At 54.0% G+C, this 9,673-nt stretch overlaps 1 protein-coding gene across 1 annotated transcript in view; it reads left to right on the forward strand.

The window, feature by feature from the left end:
* The window catches only part of PHLDB1 (pleckstrin homology-like domain, family B, member 1), a 49,807-nt gene that overhangs the window by 3,313 nt on the left and 36,821 nt on the right, over positions 1–9,673 (forward strand). The window contains 3 exon segments of the mRNA XM_010830647.1: positions 2,686–2,766; positions 3,422–3,545; positions 4,467–4,637. Of these exon segments, the coding sequence (XP_010828949.1) occupies positions 2,707–2,766; positions 3,422–3,545; positions 4,467–4,637 (355 nt within the window). The 5' untranslated portion in view covers positions 2,686–2,706.

Consider the following 9,673-nt stretch of genomic DNA (forward strand, 5'->3'; position numbering starts at 1 on the left):
GCGGCTCTCCGGGCCGCTGTGCAGCCCCTGGGTCAGAGCACCGCCCGCGGGCTGGAATGCCTTGATCTGGTGTATCTCCACTCCACCTGGATTGAGTTTCGGACCTGGAGCCACAGCCTCGCGCCTCCCTGTCTCTACATCTTTTCTTATCTTCTCCGTCTCTCCCTACACCTCTCTCCTTATCTCTTCCTGTTCTTTCACCTCCTTATTCCCTTCTCTTCTCTCCTCCAATCACTCTTTTCCCCCATCAACCTCGTTCCTTTACAGGCTTTATCGCCACTTGAAATCCTTGGTGTAAATAAGTGAACACACTCACTGCTCCCTCACAGAGTGATGGCGACAAACTTGACAGATGAAGAAACTGAAGCCCAGAAAAGTGAAGTGACTTAAGTTCAGGAAGCTCATACTAGTAACTGGCATATTTACGGTGCTTGGCACTTCACAGAGTGGCATTTGGTATAATACCTGAATCTCTAGGGCTTTCCTTTTGGCTCAGCTGGTAAGAAATCCACATGCGATGCCAGGGACCTGGGTTCCATCCCTGGGTCGGGAAGATCCCCTGGAGAAGGAAATGGCAACCCACTCCAGTACTCTTGCTTGGAAGATCCTACAGACGGAGAAGCCTGGTAGGCTACAGTCTATGGGGTCGCAAAGAGTCGTGGGACACGACTGAGTGACTTCATTTCACTTCACTTCACCCACTCCAGTATTCTTGCCTGGAGAATTCCATGGACTGTATAGTCCATGGGGTTGCAAAGAGTCCAACAGGACTGAGCAGCTTTCACTTTCTGAATCTCTAAGACAATCATCTTAAAAAACAACAACAACCAAACTAATAGTTTTATTGAGGTATGATGTTCATACCATAAATTCACTTAAGTGTACATTCAATGATTTTTAGTGTATTTACAGATCTGGGCAAACCATCATCACAAATAAGTTTTAGAACATTTCTGTCATGCCCCCCAAATCTGCCCATTTATAGCTCATTAGATGGTCCCTCTGACAGGTCTAATTGGTTCACGCATTCCACACCTAGCCCCAGGCAAGCAGTAATCCAGACAATCTTCTTTTTAAATATAAATCATTATTCCACTTTTATAGAGAACGATTGACACTCAGAACAGTTAAATAACATGCCCAAGGTCTCTCAGCTAATAAATAAGAAAGTCAAGATTAGAATTTAAGGCTCTTGCATCCCAGTCTAAAGCTCTTTCTGTTACCCAGTGATGCCTTTCCTTCACCATTGTTCATTGTTTTTTCTTACCCCCTCTTTTGTATATGCTTATATCCCTAACCCACTCTCTTGCCTCTTCTCCCTCAGAAAGCTGAAGGACTTCCCTGAGTTGAAAGAAGCCGTGCAGCCATCTTTGTCCCTGGAAATTCTTTCCCTTGGCCAGATCTCCTGGGGAGGTGCCAGGCCGGCTTGAGCCTTGGTGTAGGTTAACGGCCTTTGCCTTCCCTCTTCCCAGGCAGACTTGGGGGTGGGCCTCAGGCCCTGTTCCAGCTTCTCTTCCTCCAGCTTGGGTGGAAATGGTGACGGAGACGATTCAGTCCAGGTCCGGAAGGGTGGAAGCTGGGAGGGTAAAATTAGTAACACTATTGCTAAGGCCTTTGGGCCCCACTGCCAGGGTCAGACACTCCTTGGAGTGCTGGCTCCTGCCCCCACTTCCTCTCCAAGTCTCTTAGAAGATGGCTGGAAGAGAAAGTGGAAGGGAACCCTGCCTTCCTAGGTCTCCCTCCCTCCCTTTGGTCACACTCTCGTCAGCTTCCCCAGTAACATTTCAGCAGTCAATAGGAAGTTTCTCACCTCAGCAAGCTGGCCAAGGGATGGGCATGTAGGCACATATTAGTACACAAAGCTCCTTCCTCACAGTTCTCAGGTACCAAAACTGTGAGCCACAGAGGGGAAGGCTCTGGAGCTCTGGAGTCTGTTTTACCTCTGGTTCTAAGGACCTCAGCTCCCTATGGTACCAAATCAGGTTGAGAACCCAAGAGTCCTATATTCTCAGTGTTAGTCACCACTGGGGGTTTTTATTTTTTATTTTTCCTGATTGTGTATGGGGGGTTAAGATGCTTTCTGGGGAGGAGAGGATTCAGGAATTGAGACAGAGATGGCAGGAATAGTGGCATTTCCCCCTCGTGTCTCCTTTAAGAAAACATCCTTCTGAGACCCCTGGGGAAACAAAGGGGGAGAGGCTGTGGAAGGGAGCGCCTGCTCAGCCATGCCACCTGCTTGGGGCCCCCCGTCTACCAGTGTCCCTGGAGGGGCCGCCTTGAGCTAGCTTTCCTCTCTAAGGTAGATTTTCCCCACTTTCTTATGGCTTCAGGTGCCCGAGGGTCCTCAACTGCCAAGGCCTGGGTCTTGGCTGTCAGAGGCAAGAGAGACCAGCGTACGGTCTGGGCCCTGTAGGACTTTTTGGGGGTGGGGGTCAGGGCCAGTGTGGTGGGGTAGCATCCATGCTGACCTGTGTTGTGGCTGAAGACATGGCACCACCCCCCTTCCCCTCTACACGGCCCCCATCGAACCCCAAACTCCTGAACTGCCCCCAGGTCTCCTTAGCAGGAGCTTGCTGCGAGCCGTGGTGCCATTGCCCCTGCCCTGAGAACACTGCTGCAGAACCCACTCCTTGCCCCTTTCTGCCCCGGCATCCCTGCCTCACCTGTTTTCTGCTGTGTCCACAGGAGCTCTGGGGCCCCAGGAACATGGACACTCTCAATAGGAACCAGGTGGGCCCTGGATGTAAGACCCCGGGCCTGGTGCAGGTGAGAAAGGTTAGGGCCATGGGGCAAGAAGGTGGTCTGGTGGGGACAGGTCGGCTCCTCTCCCTCCCTGTGGTCCCAGCTCAAGAATGAGAACCACACTACCTCCATGCTTGTCCCCAGGTCCCCATAGCTAAGTCTTTAGCTGAATTAGGTTAATTGGTTCACCCAGAAAATACCTTTTGAAAGTCAGGAAGTGGTTTACAGATTGACTCGGAGCTGTATCTGTTTCTGCCCTGCCCTCTCTTGTAATTAAGTTTAACAGGGGCAAGCCATGGCCAAGTGGATTGCCGTGGACAAGTCTACAGGGATAAGTCTTGATTGGTCTCCTCTGTAGCAACCTCCCCCCCAACTCTTAGCACGCACCTCCCAGTTCTCCTTACTTTCTACTTGTTTCTGTCCTAATAGACAAAAGGGGCAGTTAAACCAAGACTTGAGATAAATCCAGTGGGACGAGTTAGTGGCCTAGATTCAGGTCTAATTACAATTTAACGGAATACTGCTCTGCACAAGATTTTGTGCTAAGCCTTTCAACGCCTACAGAGCCCTTTAGAGAGGGCAGGTGCTGGAGAGAGTGCACGTGTGACTAGGACTAGCGTGGTAAGGTGCCAGCCTGGACTCTCTCATGATGCTCATCCCTTACCTCCACCACCTGCAGAAAGGACCCTTGGACCTGATCGAAACAGGCAAAGGGCTGAAAGTGCAGACGGACAAACCCCATCTGGTGAGCCTGGGCAGCGGGCGGCTCAGCACGGCCATCACCCTTCTGCCACTGGAGGAAGGTGAGTCTGGGGTGCATCCCAACTGCCACCCCTCCATCCTTACAGACATTCCTGCTTGGAAATCCAGGCATGCGGGGGCCCCTCTTGCTACCTGCTGGCAGTGTTCACCTCTCCCAAATAGGAGGCCGTGTCACAATGCCCACCCCACCCCACCCCCCGCCCCCTAGCTTGCTTCCCTTGTCTGTGCCTCCCCAGACTAATTCTGGCTCCATGACAGGGATTAAAGATCAACTTAGAAATCAGGAGGAGAGCCCTGAAATAGTAGAGCTCATGACTCTTGGCAACCAGTGTGGCCAAGAAGAAAGGGGGCTCTGCTCCAGGGCCATGCCTGGCCAAGGAGAAGGTGCTGGTGGAGCTGGAGAGATGGGCAAGATGGGCGTGGGGCAGACCTCCAAGTTAGGCCCTGGCACAGCCCCCTCCACCTTGCAGCTTCTGCCCTTCCTGTCTCCTCTCCTGGCGGCATTTGTTGCCCGGGTGATACTACATTCCCCACATTCTCCAAATACCAGTCCAGGAGCTCTCTCCCTCCAGGGGCCAGGAGAGAGGGGGTGTGAGGAGGGCAAGGGTTGCAGGTGGCAGAAGGGAGGGAGAGGAGGGGGGAGGGAGAGCTGGAAGAAAAGGTGGGGGAGGATAGGAAGGAGAGAAAGGTCCTGGGGAGGGGGGCTTGGAGGGACTGAGGGACTTCTGCAGAAGAAGCTCCTACTAAGTTTGCGGATCCTCGGTGTCCTCTGGGCCTTTCTGTTTCTGCGGCCGAGATGGGCTTCTACCCCTCACTGTCTCCACCAGGCTCAGGGGCCCCACAGGGTGGGCCGTGATTCTCCCCAGAGTAGGAGATGGCAGTCGAGTCCCACCGTGGCCCTCCCAGCCCCTCCCTGCCTCCTCAGCCTGGACCGGAATCTGACAGTTGCCTCCTGTCTTCAGGGAGGACCGTGATTGGCTCTGCAGCCAGGGACATCTCACTGCAGGGTCCAGGCCTGGCTCCGGAGCACTGCTACATCGAGAACCTGCGGGGCACCCTCACCCTCTACCCCTGCGGCAATGCCTGCACTATTGATGGGCTCCCGGTCCGGCAGCCCACTCGGCTCACTCAGGGTAAGGTCTGCCAGCCCTGAAGCCAGGGAGCCTCTGTTTAAAAGCTTGTGCGTGACAGGTGCAGGGGAAGCCTGCTGTTTTGGTTGCCATGGTAACTGCCTGAGTGGCCAAGTTGGGGGTGGGGTGCTCAGGTGCATCTGGATCAGGTGCATTTCAAAACCCCCGCCAGCATCCAGACCGGCTTTTCTCTGGTTGCCCCACCCTACCTCTCACACCGTAGTGGGAAGAGAGAGAAGAGGTTCCACTGCCTGCTCTCAGAGGACACGGGGAGCTGTGCAGTGGTCGCTAATGGTTGTTAGGCGAGAAGAGCTGGAGGAGCAGCGAGGGGAAAAATGGCATGGTTCCACGATACCAAGAGGGAGGTGTTCTAAAAAGCTGTTGAGGTTGGAAGATCAGGACAATGCAGATGGGACAAGGGCAAAAAAATCCGAGGACATGCTCACTCCTGTTAAAACACTGTTGACAACAGCGTCTGGGTCACGAATGTCTTTACCACCCCGTTTCCCAAAGGAACAGGTCTCTTTGTGGTATAAGGGAGCTCTAAAAACTGGGCCTCCTGTTACTATGGTGATGAGGCAGGTAAGGAAGGGCTTGACCCAGGTAGCACTCTGATAGATCAGGTGTGTTTGCCCTGGGCATCAGTGTATACAGTGAAGCATCATATTAGGGGGATGTGAAAAGTGGGCTTGGGTAGCCGTAAAGGATGGGAGCTTTGGACTAAGCCCGGCTCTAAGTAGGAGGACCAATGTCCTGGCAGTGTTTTCTGGGGACGTTTACCTCTTACTGGGCTTCCCAGATGGCTCAGTGGTAAAGAATATCCGCCTGCCAATGCAAGAGACACCGGAGACGTGGGTTCCATCCCTGGGTCAGGAAGATCCCCTGGAGGAGGATATGGCAACCCACTCTAGTGTTCTTGCCTGAGAATCCCAGGGATGGAGGAGCTTGGTGGGCTACGGTGCATAGGGTCGCAAAGAGTCATACATGACTGAGCCACTAAGCACACTCACCTCTTACTGGCAAGAAGCTCCTTGGCAGGGGAAATCCCACTCTCTCCACTGTCTCCCTCTCTCCTGCTCTTCACACCCCGTGGGGTCTCTTCCTTCACGGCTGACCCAGAAGACCTGCCCTTGGGTGTGTGATATGAGGGGACAGCTGACTCCATCAGCAGCAGCAAACCGGCCCTCGTCTCTTCCAGAGGGCCTGTTATCTCTCCCTCTTATCTGACTCCAGCTAAAGAGGGACCCCCCCACCCCAGTAAATTGGGGCTTTGGCCGTGCTGCCATCTGGCTGCAGACTGTCCTCTTCCATTTCAAAGAGAGCATCTTCCCCAAGATTTGGGTACATGAGAGTGAGACAGCAGAGCAGCAAGGAGAGGCAGGGGCAGAGTTCAGAGAAAGCTGGAGAAAGAGCCCACCCCCAAATCCCTCATGTTCCTGAGCAAGAACGCTCTGTCCCTGTGTGTTGTGAGCAGGGTGGAGGAACCCATGCTCTGCAGGTCTCTCCCGCCCGGTCTTTCCAGGGCAGCATTTAGCTCCGTGGGAAGAGGGAGGGCCTGGGCTGAGATGGAATTCTCAGGCATTTCCTGTGGCCCAAGTGACCCTCAACTCTTCCGCAGCCAGAAGCCCACCCTGCCAAGTATGTACCCTCCCACTCTCTCCTGACCCTAAACCCCTTCCCTTTCCCTGCCTCCCACCCCATAGCCGCCTTGTCTAGGCTAGCCTGTCTCAGAAGTTTGGCAGCCTGGGGAGGGGTAGGCAGAGGCACAAAGGAACGGGTGTTCTTCTCCCCAGCACTACCCCTCCTCTGGGCTCCAGGAGCTAAGGGTTTCCTTGTCTCATCTCTGGGGCAAGGCACCAAGCCCAGCCCTGCCTGGCCCCACTCCGGACATTCTTGGGAGTGCGTTTCCCTGGAAACTGGGTGGCTCGGGGGTGCAAGTGCTATCTCTGTAACTGTGTAACTGGAGTGTGTTTATGTATCTCCGGATGTGTTTGTGACTCTGGACTTGTGTATCTCTGTGTTTGTGTCCTTCCCTGTGTTTATGGATCAGAGTGTTCAAGTGGGGAGCAGGGTGAACTCAGGGCTGGTGGTACCAGACCGTCCACGGGTGTGCTCCGTGAAGATAGGAGAACCCACTGACCACTGGCCTATCTGTGGGCATATGTGCAAGAGAACCATTTTCCCTGCCTTGTTCCCTGATCCAGCCTTGGTGGGGGAGGGGACCCCTCTTTGAAAAACCAGAGGACTACCCTAGAAATAACAAGGAGCCCTCTCTGGCTGTGCCGGTCATTGGCTGCATCATTCTGGGCACTGTGCCCAGCCATAGGCAACTTGGAGAGGCACACGTCATAACAAGCAGGGTGGCAGTGACAGGCTCTTCAAGCAGGAATCTGTCTGGGCCAGGGGACGGGTGGGAGGGAAGCAGGCAGAAAACAGATGCCAACCCCAACTTGAGTGAAAGCTATGGCCACGGGGCCCTGACGGGAGGGAACCAGGAAGATCCTGCTTCCAGCCTTGTCCCCAGGTACCTTGGGACATCCCAGGCAGCCCTCTCTCTACAGAGCAAGAGGCAGATGGAGCTGGGAAGATGACCAAGGAAATGAGGAGGAATCTTAATCTGGGTCAAGGCTGCCCCACCCTGAGACCACAGTGCCAGACCACATGAAAGATCCGGGAGGGGACCCAGTAGGGAAGGACCCAGAAAGCCACGCAGCGCGGGGCCCAGGCTGTCTAGACAGAAGGTCCCCTACTTTCTGGGAGCCATTTGCTGCCAGCCCCTGCCTCTGAGCCTCCTCCGAGTCTCCTTTGCTCCCCGGGCCCCTTGCTGGTGGGTACGGGCTTCTGGGAGCCAGGATTCCTGAGTAATACAGCTGCCTCCCTCTGGGATCCAGGACGATGAACCGCTTCCTCTTCCACCCAGCTGTCAGTCCTTCTGTGAAATGGGAGGGAAGTCTTCCACAGACTGTCCTCAGACTGTCCTCTGCGATGAGACTGATAAAGATCTCGACTAATAAAGCTCAAAGGAGGGAGAGAAAAAACAAAAGCTCCTAGCTCCCCACTTCTGTGTGCCTGCCTCCTGCCCTGTTTCTCCCTGGCAGTGTCCTCTGTGTCTGTCTGGGTCTGTCCAGCTGGTCGTCACAGTTTCCAGACCGATGAATCACATTTCCTGAGGAGGTTTTTTTTTTAAGCCTCCCCCTATTTTGCATTTGACCCTATATGGTTTTCCTTTTTCCTTCAGAAGGGGAATGAATTGCCTGTGCATATGTGAGTGTGTGCATGCATGTGCGTGCATGCGTGTGTGAGTGTGTGTGTGTGTAGTATGGCAGTGTGGGTAGGTGTTCAGCGAGGGTGAAAAAATTGATTGTTTCTCTAAGGAGGTTGACTTTTTTTTTAAGTTATGGAAGGAAATGGCTTTTTAAAAATATTTCTTTATTGGGACTTCCCTCGTGGTCTGGTAGCTAAAACTCTGTGCTCCCAATGCAGGGGTCTGCTTCCCCTGGTGCAGTCAAATAAATAAATAAAAATATTTTCAAAATATTTATTTACGTGGCTACTCCTGGTCTTAGTTGCTGCATGTGGAATATAGTTCCCTGACCAGGGATTGAACCCAGGCCCCCTGCATTGGGAACGTGGTGTCTTAGCCACTGGACCACCAGGGAAGTCCCAGGAAGTGGACTTTTGATTTCAGAGTCTCTCCAAGACTGAGTGAAAGGCTATCTGTGCCTGAGTGAGTGTGGAACCAAGAGAAGGACTGGTGCCTGTGGGGTTGTGTGCTGGAGAATAAATGTGTATGAGACACACTAACTGGGGTGTCTGTGTGATTCAGAGTGTGCACAGTTGAGTGGTGTCTGGCTGAGCAGGTGTTGGTGTGTATTTGAGAGAAAATGTGTGGGGCTGTGTGAGCTCTGAGCATACAGAGGACGTCTGATAGAACACAGCGTGTCCCTTAAGGTTCTGGTGTCCAGACACCAGGTCCTGGAATGCGAGGAATTTTCTGGGACTGAGGCTGGTTGGTGGTTACTTGCCTGGCCCAGAACCTCAGCATGGTCCCAGGGGCTCCAGAGGTGGGTGGCACTCTTTCCAGGCGGTAAGGTACCTCCTTGGGGTGGGCGAGCTCTTTGCTGGAGCTCTTTGCACACTTGGTTGTGGTTGGGAAGGGGTGAGTTGGCTTCCGGAACCCAAGGAAATGGGCTGGCTTGGAAGAGGCAGTTCCTGGGTCCAGTTTGGGTCATGGGGTGAGGTGGACTGCTGAGAGTGTGGGGAGTGGGGGTGGGGCAGAAGAAGAGGTGTATAGGGTGGAGACAGGAGCTAGACTCAAGATTGTTCCCAGAGCACTGCCTCGGCCTGAACTCTCACTTGTCACAGTGGCAGACTGAGGGCCAGAGCTGGACCCAGTGACCTGGCTGGATTCCTGGGACTTTCACTCTTCTCTAATATATTGTTCTTCAGTCACTCAGTCGGGTTGGACTGTGACCCCTCGGTCTGCAGCACACCAGAATTCCCTGTCCTTCACTATCTCCTGGAGTCTGCTCAAACTCATGTCCATCCAGTCAATGATGCCATCCAACCATCTCATCCTCTGTCGCCTCCTTCTCCTCCTGCCCTCAATCTTTCCCAGCATTGGGGTCTTTTCCAGGGAGTCAGCTCTTCACATCAGGTGGCCAGAGTACTGGAGCTTCAGCATCAGTCCTGCCAATGAATATCCAGGGTTGATTTCCTTTAGGATTGACTGGCTTGAGGCTTCTCTCTAATACGTGGAGCCATGGAATGTCAGAGCTTAACCTCTGCTGTCACCAAGGCCAGCCTGCCCACGCTGACCTGGGGGCCGGCTTGGCCCCTTCCCGGCGTCTGGTGACTTCTCACCGCAGAGGGCTCTCAGTGAGACCCCCGCTTCTCCTCACTTCTGCCTCCTGGCTCCTCACCCTCTGGCCTCTGTGTCCCTCCCCTTTCCTTCTCTCTGTCCTCTCTCGTGAACGCTTCCTCCCCGCCGCACTTCTGCCCCCGCCCCGGGCTGCGGGACCCCGGCGGGCTCCATGGGC

The sequence above is a fragment of the Bison bison genome, unplaced genomic scaffold (assembly GCF_000754665.1).
Source record: "Bison bison bison isolate TAMUID 2011002044 unplaced genomic scaffold, Bison_UMD1.0 scf7180017864518, whole genome shotgun sequence".
In the NCBI taxonomy this organism is placed as follows: domain Eukaryota; kingdom Metazoa; phylum Chordata; class Mammalia; order Artiodactyla; family Bovidae; genus Bison; species Bison bison.